General features: G+C 41.2%; 1 protein-coding gene across 1 annotated transcript in view; it reads left to right on the top strand.

The window, feature by feature from the left end:
- Positions 1 to 1977: 1977 nt before the first annotated feature.
- The window catches only part of KIF5B (kinesin family member 5B), a 33186-nt gene continuing 19073 nt past the window's right edge, over positions 1978 to 16090 (top strand). Inside the window, exons 1-7 of the mRNA XM_035129176.3 lie at positions 1978 to 2359; positions 9891 to 9978; positions 11198 to 11271; positions 12098 to 12202; positions 13396 to 13444; positions 14619 to 14674; positions 14758 to 14845. Coding sequence (XP_034985067.1) covers positions 2234 to 2359; positions 9891 to 9978; positions 11198 to 11271; positions 12098 to 12202; positions 13396 to 13444; positions 14619 to 14674; positions 14758 to 14845 — 586 coding nt within the window. The 5' untranslated portion in view covers positions 1978 to 2233. The remainder of the gene's footprint in view (positions 2360 to 9890; positions 9979 to 11197; positions 11272 to 12097; positions 12203 to 13395; positions 13445 to 14618; positions 14675 to 14757; positions 14846 to 16090) is intronic.

Genomic DNA, 16090 nt, shown 5'->3' with positions numbered 1-16090 from the left:
ACACCTTTTGCCTTTCATAGGAACATACAAAGCTACTTTGTACTGTCAGATCATTGGCTCATTAGCTCAATATGGTCTACACTGACTGGCAGAAGCTCTCCACAGTTTCAGACAGCCTTACTTGGAGATGATGGACATTGGACATGGGACCATTTGCATGCAAAGCATGTGATATGGAACTGAGCTACAGCCCTTTCAAGAAAGGGCATAATGATAAATGGAAGAACAGCTTGGCCAGAGAAGGAATAGCTGCTGAGAAGTTTGCTTCCCCACTCTGCTGGAAACAACACTTGGCTCTCCAACCAACCAGTTTCCCTCACACTCCAGAACTGCAGGAAGGGCCAGAGGAACAAAAATAACTTAATAGTTTTTTTAAAAAAATGTCCAACTCTGTTGGTAAACCACATTGGAAATCATTTCAGTGATAGGTGGGGTAGACATTCAGGGACCTTCGCTAGTTGTTTCCATCTCTCCCCCCCCCCAAAGCTTTTAGCTGTCTTTCGGACACCCCCTCAAGCTAAAATTATACAATGAAAACAGGCCAAATAATTCAAATGTCATACACAGATCAGGTGATTATCGATGCTTGAACGTATATTGGGAGGGGAGAAACAGTTATTTCAAGCACAATACAAGGGGAGTGGAATGAAACGAAGCTGGTGTGCTTCACAGCTCTGTTAAACAGGACTCATTTCAAGTAAAATTTATTTCTTCTTGAAGGTAGGAAGGGGATTCATTTCAGCAGTGGGGCAGAGTTAATTTTGATGCAACAGAAACAATTATCTCACCACAATTATATCTTACATGACTATGGGAATAGTGGTCAAATGGAATGTTGAAGCAAGCGTAATTTTTTACACGATTTAAAGTTCACATTCTGAGAAACATGCTCAAGAACACAACTCACAATATACATGAAATACAATCTCCAAATCCAAGCACAATACAATATAAAACAATTTAATATAGCCTATCCATTTTATAATAACAAAATAAATGGTGGTGGGAGACCATCACAAACTCTCCGGAAGAAAGTTGATGCCAATACAATGGCAGCAGCATGATGTTTTGCCTCAGGCACAAAAATGTATTGGGCCACCCCTGTGAGACACAGAATGATTGAACAGCCTCACTGAGTACAGTATTAATTACATTTATGATTCACTTCCTAAAACAAGCTAAGCATCCTAAAAAATAAATCATTATACGTAATGTAGACTATTCTGACATATCCAGTACACTAATAATGTATCTTGTTATAGCTGGCAAGTTTCTATTTGCTGTATAAATGTATCAACTTCCTATAATAATAATAATAATTTATTATTTATACCCTGCCCATCCAGAATACCATTTTTATTTATTTGCTTATTAAATTTGTATACCATCCTTCATCTCATGGCTAGATCTCAGCATAAAAATGCAAAAAAACAAAACATGATAAAAACAAAAACAATCCAGTTTTATAATCCAGTAACACACAATGCAAAAGCGGTCAGGCAGGGAGAAATCCGAGACTGAAAAGCAAGCAGGTGCACGGCCAGCACAGGATTCAATTTTGTCTATTTGCTTTGCACCTCCTGCAAACTATTTTTTTTTATCCGCTGCTCAGCGCCTCGTTCTACCTTTCCCTCGTCAAGGCTCACGCGCAGGCGCAATCCCGCTGCCGCCCACCGGCCTCCACCACGTGCGCCTGCGCGCCCGGACTCTTCGTCGAAAAGAGACGGAAGCTCGCGTCGTATCGAAAGTCTGTTCTATATATACAGCACAGCGGCTTCTTTTATCGAAAGGGCGGGGCTGGGTGGGAAAGGGTCGTTTCCGCGCGTGCGCAGCAAGTCCGAGGCGGGGCGTCGCGCGGCGGAGTGAGCCGGCGGCGTTCTCTGCAGTGGGTGACGTCACCCCCTCTCCCTTGCCCTGCCTCTGCCCGGAGAAGGGGAGGGCCCGGATTCGCCGGCTGCAGGCGCCGCCATGGCTGCCATATTGGAAAGGAAGTGAGTGCAGGAGGCGGCGGCAGCAGCGGCAGCGGCGGCGGCCCTGGGCGGAGCAGCCCTTCCCCATTCTTCTCGGCCGCGGCGGGTCTCCTCACGGCTGCGACCCGAGAGTCTCCCCGCACCACTGCCAGAGGCAGGGGAAGGGTAGGCCGGAGGCGGCGGCGGGCGGCTGGAGACGCGGCCGCTTGATAAGGCGTTGAACGCCCGAGAGGAGGAGGAGGAGGAGACGGCTTTGGCCTAAGATGGCGGACCCGGCGGAGTGTAACATCAAAGTGATGTGCCGCTTCAGGCCTCTCAACGACTCTGAGGTGACTCGCGGCGACAAGTACATCGCCAAGTTCCAGGGCGAAGACACCGTCGTCATCGCGGTGAGTGCGAGGGGGAGGCGAGGGGGTCGCCCCGCCGGCGAAGAGGGGCCGGAGCCCCCCTGCCGGGTGGTCGGAACCAAAAGTGGGGGCTCCATGACCCAGCAAACTCTGAGGACCGCGGCGGCGGTGTGAAGCACCTCGGGTGGGGGGAGGGCGGAAGGAAAGCTGTTGCCGGGGCGCTTGGAGGGGAGAAACAGGGTGGGCTCACCCCGGGGTGAGTGAGGGGGCGTGTGAGTCGGTGGTGGAACAGGGGCTGAGGGAGCAGAAGAGGAAGGGAAGGGCGTCGAAGTGGGGGCTCAGGGGCGTTTTGAGGGGTCGGGCGTTGGCTGCAGGAGCGCCCGCTCCTCTTCTGCCTCCCTCCCTGCGCCGCGCCTGTGAAATCTGTTGGCCGTGGGGTTTTTTGAAATGGGGGGGGGGGAAGAGGTAACCTTCCTAATGTCATAATTCCAGCTGCTGAGTAAGGGAGTTGAGACGCTCCTAGCGCTCCACACAAAAGCCGCTCCAGTGGTGATGTTGTTTTGTTCCGTGTTTACCAGGGGTGCAGGCTCTATTGCATGCATAGAAAAACAGATGCTGTAAAATGCACGTTGCAATAGAGAGCAGTGGTGTAGCGGTTTCTCAGCCCCCGCCTCCATCCCAGGGGTTTTGACACCAGCCGCATAGGAAGGTGGTTTTATACCAAGTCAGGCCATTGGTCCATTTAGCTTAGTACTGCCTCAGCTGACTGGCAACGGCCCTCTGGGGCTTCAGGCAGGAGTTTCTCCCAGCCCTACCTGGAGATGCTGGGAGTTGAACTTGAGTCGGTTTGCATGCAAAGCATGTGCTCTGCCACTGAGCCTTTTCCAAAGAAATCAGCTGACAGTTATTTGTACCAAGGTTCTTTTTTCCACCTTTGCAGTTAACTGGCTGTAAAATATTGAATAATGAACCTTGCATACACTGGGATAGTTGCCAGACTATAAAGCAGTATTAAGCAAGTAGAGTTCAAACACGTTACAGATATGATGCTGGAACTGTACTAATGGTGGCTATGATATTGTAGCAATGTCATCTATAGTAAAACTTCAGTGCCACTATGAAAATAGGTGTAGGTGGACAGCTAATAGTTAATAGCTAGAACTCTCTAAGGTAAGTTTGTATGTTTGGCGTCTGAATGGAATTCACAGTACTGTACTTCAAAAATCTCATGAATGGGTGTTTTACTGAAGGAAGAAAATTGCTTGTTTATATTGGGAAGATAAGCTTTTTAACATAACTGAAATAGTTGTTGATGTTTAAATACTTTGGATAGAAGTCAGCACTTTCAAAAAGTATTTTCATCATAGAGAACAATGACTTGATGAAAATGAGTTCCATAGGTGAAACTCATGGTATCCGTTTGACAGCACGCTTAACAATGTGCATAGCTTTTTTTTGTTAAACATTTCTTCTACAAGACTGCACTTCCTTTTTTCCTCAGACAGGTGCCCTGTTTTAAAATCGTCTCTGATCTTCAGCATGATTTCACACTAAGTCTAGAGCAGGGGTCAGCAAACTTTTTCAGCAGGGGGCCGGTCCACTGTCCCTCAGACCTTGTGGGGGGCCGGACTATATTTTGAAAAAAATATTGAACAGATTCCTATGCCCCACAAATAACCCAGTGGTGCATTTTAAATAAAAGGACACATTCTACTCATGTAAAAACATGCTGATTCCTGGATCATCCGCGGGCCGGATTTAGATGGTGATTGGGCCACATCCGGCCCCCGGGCCTTAGTTTGGGGACTCCTGGTCTAGAGTCCCATTTTAAAACTGGCTTGATAAAAGCTTTTTTGTGGTGCTGTAGTTTGTTTTTGTTTCAAAGCCCCACCCATCAAACACCTGAAAAACTAGCATGCAGCTCAAGCAACTAACTTGGTAAAACAAGTTATTGAACTGCAATATTAAATTTACTTTTCAAAACTTTAAAAGATGCCGGCTGTTAATGTTTGTTTATCTGGATAAATTAAGCTTGGACTTAGAAAATGCTCAGCATGCTGTTGACATTAGAACAGACTAATGTGTTAGTAATTGGGTTGTGTGTGTGTATGTTGTTTGGGTCACTAAATGGTCAACAAACTGTGTGGAGACACATACATATATACAGAGAGAGCGCCATTATTGGCCAATCATGTGTCTCCTTTTACAATCTAGCATTCCTATTTAGAGTGTCTTGGATATGTTTAATAATATCTAACAGATTTTTCTTGTAAAATGAAAAATCTTGTTAAATAAAAGATTTTAAAGCAGAGATTGGATGGTCATCTGTCATGGATACTTTATTTGAGATTCCTGCATTGCAGGGGTTTGGACTAGATGACCCTCTGGGTCCCTTCCAATTCTATGATTCTAACATTGTAACAGTGTTGCCAGCTGCACCAAAATATCTGGTCAAATCCCAGCTCATTGATTGTCTTTAGGCACTCAGTATCTCACTCTCTGTTGCCCATCTCTAAAACAAGAATTCTGGTAATCGTCAATTTGCCTGCTGTGAAGATAAACAATATAGTCTATAAAGCATATGGCAAGCTTCCAAGAGATTACACAATATATTGTGTCCTCCCCAAGCCTTGGGCATGGAAGAGTAATTTCATCTGGGGCATACTTACTCAGATGGGATTCATGATATAGCCTTAAGATGATGAGTGATACGATGAGCAGCAGCTAAAATTTCATTGATATTAGTGAACAATTAGTGTTTGAGGCCCTGCAACTAGGAATTGTAGTAGGAGTGCAGAGCCTCTGAGATGTGAGCTAGTAAGATACTGCTATAGTGCAGATTCATTCTTATTAGTCTGCTCTCCTATTTTTCCTTGTCTAAAATGTATTCAGCATTCTGCTGCTAAACATTTCAACTTGCTTGTGTAGAGGCCTGGTTTTGGAAAAGTACTAGGATTGGTAAATTAGGCTGCCAATGCCAGAGCCTAGTTAGCTCAAGAAAATGTAATCTGAGCAAACTACAGTTTATGGATAGTCTTCAAAGGCAGCCCCATGTATAATACATTACAGAAGTCTAATCTGAAAGTTACTTGACTATGTTTCTTGGCACAGTTTCATAACTGTGGTAAGCCAGTCTGTCCAGGAGGGAATCCAGTTGATGCTCTGAAAAACTGAATTAATTGCAACCAGTTTAGCCTCCCATCCTGTAGACCGGGCATAGGCAACCTCGGTTCTCCAGATGTTTTGGGACTACAACTCTCATCATCCCTGACCACTGGTCCTGTTAGCTAGGGATGGTAGGAGTTGTAGTTCCAAAACATCTGGAGAGCAGAGGTTGCCTATGCCTGCTGTAGACTGAATTGGGAACATTTTATCAAAATGGCTGAGTATGAAAACAGTCTGTGCCATTATTTCTGGTAGTGTTTTATAGCCACAATGCACATTTATTACTATTTTTAAGCAACTTAGATGGTTTTATTGTTCATTCCATCATTGAGACATTACAGGCTCCTCACAGGTAAAACCTATATGTACAGTTTAGGCCACAGTTTTTCTCAAGGAAAGAATATATTTGACTTTCATATTAAACCATATCTGAAGAAAAGAAGTGTGCATGCACACGAAAGCTCATACCTATGACAAACTTAGTTGGTCTCTAAGGTGCTACCGGAAGGAATTTATTATTATTATGATTATTATTATTATTATTTTGTTTCGACTACGTCAGACCAATACAGCTATCTACCTGTAAATATTAAACCATAGTTTATCAGGATAGGACCTAGTCCCCTCCTGGACTTGTGCAATCTTCTCCCCACCACCCTGCAGCTGGGAGAAGGTGTGTTGAAGCTTTTGCCTCCACTTAACTGCAGATTGTCATGCCCAGTGTTTCAAACAGTGGTTAACAACCATGGGTGATTTTCAACAACCCAACTTCAAGGCCTGGGGGTTATGACACAGACCTGGTTTGCATGTCACACTAAACCAAACTATGACTTTGGGTATGTGTGGGCTTCCAAATAGGAGATCACGATCACTTTGCTCTTCCCTAGTTGCTATCCTGTTGTGCTGAGCTTAGCCACAACTTGGTTTCGCATATTGTCTGAACCCGGGCATGGGGTCTAGTTCTTCCCAAACTAACCATGAGCTGAACCAAGGTTTGTCCTGTGGCTTAAAACTTATAGTTTGACCAGGAGAATTAAACCTTGAACCTTGGTTCATCTGACAAGGTAAGATAGGCTTATTTATGTTGCACGAAACTTTGATTTAGTTTAAGTTTGACATCCATACGAAGCAACAGAGTAGTTTGAAATGATTCCTACTCATAGTTAGAAATAGGGAAGCCCAAGTACATGGTAGACCTTAGTAGGCACAATGAGATCAGGTTTGTATGTGCAAGATGGGTTCTTATTGTCTCCCATCAACAGAAATGCATGGAGAAAGACATCACAGGATGTGCTTATGCTACAAGGTAATGCCTTCTCTCTCCTTCTGACTCACTGTCTTCGCTTCTTTACTATCTCTTCGAGCAGAGTTTCTGCCCCATCTTTGACATTTGGGTTAGCTGTAGCTGACGGTCTTTTGCTTCCCCCATATTGTCACCTGTCCTTTTTCTTAGTGGCTTAATCCTATTGTCTGTCTTGCTTCCACAGCATTTGTTCTCCAACTGATGAGTAGGCTGGAGTGACTGGCTACTAGAGGAGGGAGATAGAATGGAAGTAGTAAGCTCAGCTCTAATGGGAGCAGAGTCAGATGGGAGAAACGATATACTTGCTGTTGAGCTTCAAAGTATTCAATGAGCAAGTGAACCAGGGCTAGCGTGAAATATATACAACCCGCCATGGGTGAGCAGTCTATCTTCTAATTGCACATACGTTTCTCTCAGATATTTCACTGTCTAATACAAAACTTGAGGCATGTCTTAGTCTTCCAAATGTATTTTGCCTTGGGTTTTGCATATCAAAATATGGTGCACTTACATACTTGGCTAATAGTTTTCACACTGGCTTTAACAAAAGCTACCATATGTTTATAGTACTTATCTTAGCAATGAGGGATCATTTAATGCCTTAGTGGTCCTAAATAATAATTCAGGGTATTATTTGATGGACTTTGAAATTTACATAATTTGTAAACCTTACTGGAAAACATGAATTAAAAGTACATTTTAAGTAGGTTTAGGAAGGCAGAATACTGTAGCATATTCCAAAAAAATGGTTGAAACTCTTGGACAGATTCTTACTGCTTTCTCTGGCACTTTGTTTACAAACATTTAGCCATGTTTTGCATTCAGATGAACTTATTGACATATTAAAAGAAGGTGACTTAAATGGTCCCTTCCTGGACAGCACAAAGAAGAAAAGATTGTAAATTTGTATACTTGGTGTTGGGGAATTCCTCTATATTCTAAAACTTAGTGTGTTACAGCTTTGCATGATTATGAAAAAGATTTGTGGTGATACACACACAAAGATGATATAGCTGCAAAAACTCAACATGATGCTCAAATGAAAGGAAAACCAAAAGCCATAAATGTTGCTGTTATCTTCTTCCTCTTCAGTTTTAAGAAATAAATATGGAGCGATGGGTCAGAATTTACATCAGATCAAAAGCTATCAACAACAACAAAAAAACAATTAATTGGTTTGGGAAGGGAGGAGCCTGAAACAGGTCTAGGGCAGGCTTCTATTTTTAAGCATGCTTGTGTTGGGATGGGAAAACATAGGTGTTGGTTCAGTATTTATATGCAGCTGTAATGCTGTATGTTGAACTATACATGGAGAATACATTGCTTCTTATATCAGCATCTACTTTAGAGCAAAGAACAAACATACTAAGAAAACAAAATGGCATAAAGCATCTGCTTCAGCTGTTATTTCGAATTAGTCAGGATTAACACTTCTATGGATCCAAATAGCACTTTTACACAAACAAGGAGCCACAAAGTCAGAACTTATTAGCATGTGATCAGATATTTGCTGACAAAAGGATTATAGTTATTTTTGGTTACATGGAATTCAATAAAAAAATAAAGGCCCAAGTGGGCTGTAGTTTACCTACACTCACATGGCTCTTTGTGTGAGCTTGTCCCTTCCTTCGATTTGGATAAAGTTGAGTACCACTTGTTTACTTACCTGGCAGGAGCCACATTTGGCTGCCCTTGGTATCACAACATTGTTTTGGTTGCCATTCTCAACTATTGCAATACTGGTGACTGTATTTGTGGGGTCTTGATGGCACCAATTGCAATCAACAATCTGGGAATGACTGCAGATAAAGAAGCAAACCAGATCTTGTTTTGTATGTGTAGTTCAGTGAGGGATAGTAGTGTAATGGCTGTGATGGCGGATGAAGGCTGCAGCAGATAGGATCTACCGGTTCGTCGTGACTACTCATGCCATCAAAACAGAGCCCTACTGCGAAGACTCTGCATTGATCAGTGTGTACTGATCTACACACATAAAACAAATTCACGCACAGGCATCTTCCAACCCCCCCCCACCTGCCGAAACCCTCTATGTACTATTTTGATTATAAATCTATAAGGACCATAACTCGGTGGTAGAGCTGCTGCTAGTCTTTGTAGACAATTACTGAGCTGGATGACCAGTGCTCTAATTTGGTATAAGACACTTACTATGTTCCATATTCACAGATGTTGGCTTTCTCCAGCAATTGTAGAGTGACAGGTGTCCAGACATGTAAATAGCATAACTTTGTGTTGACAGGGTTTTAACTGACTTAACAGTAGACTGGATTTGATAGTAATGCATAGTAAAACATATATTAATGGAAAGGATTTTGAATCAACGTTGCTGTTTATAGCTGTTTCCCTTGACGTGGTTCAATTGGTCAAAGTATTCTGTATCTTCTGTAACAATATACAAATGCAATATATGATCCCTCTTTTTAACCTGTCATGGTTAAAACTTTTTTTCAGACTAAGTTGTGAAATTCTACTTCATCGGCTTTCTCCCTTATGTTATTAAAGCCCCATTGAATTAAATGAGATTTACTTTGGAGTAGATTTAGCAGGAATTTTGCTCCCCAATCTCAGTGTAGTCATTGTTTTAGCAGGTAACGTGTGATATACCTTTGAGGCTTATTTTCAGGCCATTTATTTGCTTGAAATTCAGCCTCTAAATGTATTGAGCATGATCCAGCCAAATTTCAGTACTTTATAATCTTACAGTTATGAATGAGGAGTGTTAACCATTGCTTTTTTTAAAAAAATGAAATCAGTGGGTCCTGACATGGCTGGATTGTTCTTAACGCCACTCCCCCTTGGCAATACTTCTATTTTTATTCTTAAAAGGGATTCCTGCCTCATCAGTAAGGGAATCTGTTTTCACACTTCACAGACTTTTAGCAAAGGGTACATTAATATCTGTTTGGTAACAAAAAACACCATTCAATATTCGAACAGGATGATATTTCAAGAATATAACTTCATTTTTGCTGTGGCTCTTATAGGGATATGAAAGGGTGCAAAGCTAAAAGAGGAGATGTAAAGATCTGGTCTCTTTAATTTCTAACTTTGATTTTTATAGTTCTATTTTTGTATATTTTTCAGTCCAAGCCTTATGCATTTGACCGCGTGTTCCAGTCACACACATCACAGGAGCAAGTATATAATGACTGTGCAAAAAAGATTGTCAAAGGTAAGAGGAGACTTCTTAATAAATGAATTGCAAATGGGGTTGTGGGGCATAATGTAATTCATCTCGATGCAGGCAAGGAGATATTTATGTAGTAAGACAGATTGGCCTTCTGTCCCTATATTGGCTGAAAGTATAGGTATGCACAATCTAGGGCTACCTTGCTACATCTGGATATATCTGCTTATAGAACTTTGATATTGGCAACACATATAATTGTAAGATGTCTTTAGTCTTCCCAGATGTGAACATTGTATTGTGAGGAGCAAGTATAAATTCAGGCTTTTTACTGGTTACCTTCTTCTGGAGTTTTAGATATTTAGATCTTCTCCTTCCTGCTACCTGTATATTTGATACCCTGAATTTATACAACTGCCTATTAGCTGTTGACATTGTATCTGTCTCAAGAGACAGTGGAGTGCATTTCCAGGGATGAAGTCAAACCATTGGAAAATCGCAGCACCTGCTGTGGCTGCAGAGACCAGTAACTCGTAACTGCTGCCTCCTGCATTGTTTTTGCTGTATTAGAAGCACTGAAGTGACCTGTCTGGGCACAAGCCTGGGCAGTCTTTATGGCGGTCCAGGGCTGCATAAACAGCAAGACCCACCCCTTTTTTGGCTTTGCTGATGTGGTCCAGAGGAAAGCAGAACAATACATTTGGCACCAGCTTGGCTGCAGGAGTGGTCGAAAGGAGGTGTGCAATACACCATCCAACTGTCTTAGGGACTCCACTCTGGAGTTGTGTAGGGTTTACTCCTTAGCCTTTTCTTCTCCTAAAGATGTCCCACAAGGAAGCTGGTACTCCTGAAGCCTTTCTCAGGAATGAGTATAGCTGAAAGCCTATTAGCTGTAGTTGACAGGGAATTGCATGCAGATGAATCTCTGGACTAGTGGAGATGTAGTGGAGTTGTCCAAATCTGTCCAGCATGGAAACCAAGCGGCTGCCTCAGGAGAGCACCCCCTTGCCCAACTGCAAAATACAGTGGGCTGCCGAAGGAGGGATGGAATTCTGTCCCTCTTTCAGCCTCAGGTTAGTATGTTATGGGACTTGCTTACAAGGCTTCACCAGATGCAAGGTTACTTTATGGCATGCTGCATACTAAGTACGTACTTGTTAGCAAAATTTGTTCAAATACTTTTGGAAGATAGTATCTGTTTCAGGGCAGGGTGGTTCACTTGAGTTGTGGATATATCATTAGTATGCATTTTCTTTCACCCTAGATGTACTTGAGGGATACAATGGTACAATATTTGCTTATGGGCAAACATCATCTGGGAAAACTCACACTATGGAGGTAAGATATTTTGGTCATGCATACTTGGGACACACTTCTCTAAACATACCTAAACCCTATTTCCATATTCAGGGAGTAAAGCCTCCAGGTGTGGGGGGAAAAAATCAAAGTTAGCTGACAAGTTCTGCTATACAGTCATACCTTGGGTTAAGTACACTTCAGGTTGAGTACTTTAAAGTTAAGTACAGCTATGGTTAAATGTGGCCTGAGTCAACACCTTAGGATAGTTAACTGCTCATTTTAGGAACTTACAAAAAGAACGATAACTGCAAATCAGATTATTCCAATATATGGTGTATCTCACCCAAGGTTTAGCATATTACCTTTTTTGAATTTAAGTATAACTTAACTCAATAGAACTTACTCCTGAGTAAACATACTTGGGATTGGGCTGTAAGTCCTATTGCAGTGTGTGAATTAACAGCTGTTCTCTCCCCACAATTGAAATCTTTGGAACATACTTAATTAAATTTGGCTGGTTTATTTATTGCAGTGTTTTCCAACCTTGTGCCTCCAGCTGTTTTCGGACTACAATTCCCATCATTCCTGACCACTGGTCTTGCTAGCTAGGGATGATGGGAATTGTAGTCTCAAAACATCTGGAGGCACAAGGTTGGGAAACACTGATTTATTTATTTCATAAGAATATCTATGGTAAAGAACCTCAAAGTGGTTTCATGCTAATAATGTTTAGACAATTAATTGATTATAAAGGCATTTCCTAAATACTTTCTGGTTAGGGTTCTAAAAATCTATAACGTATGTGGTCTGTTCTTTCTTTCTTTCTTTCTTTCTTTCTTTCTTTCTTTCTTTCTTTCTAATCCAGGGGAAGCTACATGATGTAGATGGAATGGGGATTATTCCAAGGATTGTGCAAGATATTTTTAATTATATTTATTCCATGGATGAGAATTTGGAGTTTCATATTAAGGTAAGTTTGTTTGTTTATACAAAATTATACAAAAATCAAATTCAAGACAACAGAATTCTAAGTATTCTAAGAGATGCACAATTTCCATCTGGTTTAGAGATCCCATGACAGTTTAGGTTGAAAGTATGACTCTCAAATGATGTAAACTATAATTAACCAAAGTATAATAAACCACTAAAAATATCTTCCTAAAATGTCACGAACCATCGCTTGTTCTCTGTTTAAAAGAATTGGTTTAATAAGACTGAATGGTAGAATAATTTCTATATTATGTAGCATTATGTGTCAGCACTTTGTAAATTTATTTTCTTTCAAAATCTAAAAATCTAGTATGGGAATAGAACATTGTGGTTTGCTAGAAAAGCTCTTTCAAAGGTTGTGAAAAATGAAATAGATTATAGTTGGGGATCTGTGGTTAAGACATATTGTTTTGGTATGATAGGTGGGGTACAAATAGTCATTACTTGTGGGATTAAAACAGATAATTTTCACAGGTGTTTGGGCATGGTTGATCATCAACATTATAGATTTTCATAGCATTCTTTTAGATATAAATACTTAACATTCTGCAAAGTGCCATTGTGTTGAATGGTATTTCTTCAGCTGCAAGTATGAAGCTTTGTATCTTAGTTATATTTGGGGCCGTTAGTGATATCTTTAGATACATCACTAGACGTGTGTTAACTGTATGATGTGTGCAAATGGTATTCAAAGATTTAATGCCTGATAGTTTACTAATTTACCATTGCTCGGTCCCAGCTCCTGCCAACCAAGCAGTTCGAAAGCACGTCAAAGTGCAAGTAGATAAATAGGTACTGCTCCGGCAGGAAGGTAAATGGTGTTTCCATGTGCTGCTCTGGTTCTCCAGAAGCGGCTTTGTCATGCTGGCCACATGACCTGGAAGCTGTATACTGGCTCCTTTGGCCTATAGAGCAAGATGAGCGCCACAACCCCAGAGTCTGTCACGATTGGACCTAATGGTCAGGGGTCCCTTTACCTTTACCTTTAGTTTACTATAGAGATATATTTGTTTAAGTTTTCAGACCCTTTCTATGGTATTGGTGTACTGGTTTTGAGTTATAACAATTCTCAAAGTGGTTCACAAGAATAACATCAGATCATTAATAATCAGTTGCTGTTGACTTTGATTGGGCAGTGGTTACTATCCTCCCCCCACCCTTATATTTTTTTAGGTGTCATATTTTGAAATTTATCTGGATAAAATAAGGGACCTTTTGGATGGTGAGTACATTTTTTTCCCCTTGAGGGAGAATAGGAGCAGTTAGAGTTGCAAGCAAGATGTAATGAAATTTGGATCTTGCACCTGTCTTCTGAACCAAAAGGTAGAATGGGAAGCATAATCAGTTGGATTTCTGTTTTAGCTTTATGTACACGAGAACAGATTTAAGTGTGCAATGGAGGAGAAGAACCAGAATAATGAAGGGACTAATTTGGGGGATATAAATAAAATTTTACCATATATACATATATATCTTTATTTTTGATGATTAACCAGAAAATAGAAATTGGTGTTGTCATAGAAAGCTCAATAACAGCTTAAAAGATTGCAATAGTGCAAAAGGCAAATTCAGAATGGAGAAATATTAGAAAGCAGACTATGTATAAATGACAGATACAATGCTATCATAAAAATCCATGATGCAATTATATTTTCAATAGGACAGTTCTGGTCACCTCATGTCAAAAAGCAGCCGTGAACTTTGGGCTTTCAAATTTCAGTGGTGCCCTGTGCAATACCGAAATTTGACACCACCCCTCACCTTTTGTCTTGTGTCATTGTTGCAGCGCCCCCAGTGCGGACAGATGGATCACACTCCCCTAAATCTGCGTCTGCAAAAAGGCTCAATGTGTGGAATCTATACCTCATGGGTTGGAATGTCTGTCTTGAAAGGAAAGACTAAAAACTTCCTGGCTTGGGGGAGGGGGGGGGAGTTAAGGAACAACAAAGTCTAGACAGTGATAAAATCCAAGGAGAATGTAAATGGATAAATGTTGTTGCACAACAGTAGAAGTTAAGAATTGCCAAATGGAGCTGGTTGGCAGTAGGTTTGTTACAGATAAAAGGAATTATTACTTCATGTCACTCAATTGCCCTATGACATTATTTCCACAATATATAGTGATGACCACTTAGCTTGGTTTAAAACAGGCCTATGCAAATTCATAGGTCAATCAACAGCTGTTAATGAGGATTGCTAATTGAGACCTCCAGGTTGCAAGGAAGTGCTTGCTGAGTATCATTGCTGAGGAATAATGGGAGATGGCTGTTGTGATCATGCTGTATTTATGAGCTTTCTGTGGTTAAAAGAACACCGGAATAGCAAGTTGTATTTATTTGTTCATTCTGTAGCTTCTGATGAGGGTAACTCTCAATGCTCTTTTTTCTTTCTTTCAGTCTCTAAGACCAATCTTTCTGTACATGAGGACAAAAACAGAGTACCTTATGTGAAGGTGAGTATAAAGATTACACAAGTATGTTAGCCTCCTTTACAAATCTTGTATATGTTATTTACCTTATGTTCATATTTTCACAGGGCTGCACTGAACGTTTTGTATGTAGTCCAGATGAAGTTATGGATACTATAGATGAAGGAAAATCTAATAGACATGTAGCAGTTACAAGTAAGTTGTTTACTTTGTAAGATTTTTTTTTTTAAAAAAAGAGCATCTCATGTTATCCTATTAACAAATTGCCAGTTCTTGTTCTGGGCATATAACTCTATAAAATTGTAAGTACATACAATATAAGTGAACTGGGTACAGTATTCAGTTTGCTCCAAAATGGTTCCGTTTCCCCTTGGTGTTCTCCCTTGGGTATTGGAGATCTTCAAAGTGTGTTCAGTTCTTCCAATTGTTTGGCAAGGCAGGAAATCTTTTGACTTCAGGGGAAGCTGTAACTCTTCTCTTCCTGTTGGAGCTTCTGTTCACTTCCTGCCTTTGCTCAGAATGCCTACTTGAACCCCTGTCTTCAGAATCTTTTTCACATATCTTTGGCATGAGCCAGTTCTCATTCGTCCATGATTTTCTCTTCATTTTCTACAGTGCCTTTCTTCAGATACGGTACTTTTAAAAAAAAAACTTTAATCCAAACTTTGAGTTTTCCTCCTCCTTTTAGTGCTTATTCACTGTTCTCCTCTAGACCTCTCTCCTACTCCCCCCCCCAACCCCAGTTGCTATGGCCAACAGAAGGGAACAACTAAATGGGCCAACAGCGAATGGACAAAACCTGTGCAGGCTGTCTGTAATGTAAAGCAGCACTCAGCGATTGCTTCAGCATTGGCCCTGCCTCCACCTGTGGTAGCACTACCAGCCTCCATGGAATACTCAGAGCCCTCAAGTGATAGTTGTGACCATGGACTGTGACAAAATTCCCCAGCTGATTAGAGGGCGTTATGTTTTCATCAAGATGCTTGGGGATGGAAGTATACTGGCAATGATACTCTCAAAATCTAGTCTCCGCAGCTTGCTTATAGGCCTTTTCTTTTCTGGCTGTTGAATGCCGTTCTATCAATAAATTAAGAGAACTTGGAAAGGAGCTTTTGAGGGGAGGGGTGCCTCTTAGCAGGAAAAGAAGGAGACTTTGACTATTGTACTCCTTTTGAACTGTGGCCAGCATCTCAGGTGGCAAGCCCTGTGACTAAAAAATGAGATCTTGCAAGTCAAATGTGGCACCTGGATGGAGAAAATACTGGTGTGTGCTGGATGTGGACATGTTCTATAGTAAATTATCACTGGTTAAATTTTCTGTCTAGAGCAACTATTCTGCCAACAATTCTTGAAAATTCATGGTCCAAGACAGGAAAGAGCCTGGAGCACCTTTGGATACCAGCTTGGAGATAGCAGCTACCTTTCACACTCCTTCTGAAA

This window comes from Zootoca vivipara, chromosome 11 (assembly GCF_965207765.1).
Source record: "Zootoca vivipara chromosome 11, rZooViv2.hap1.1, whole genome shotgun sequence".
In the NCBI taxonomy this organism is placed as follows: Eukaryota; Metazoa; Chordata; class Lepidosauria; order Squamata; family Lacertidae; genus Zootoca; species Zootoca vivipara.
The sequence above is the reverse complement of the archived record's forward strand: the minus strand, read 5'-3'. Positions and strand labels throughout refer to the sequence as shown.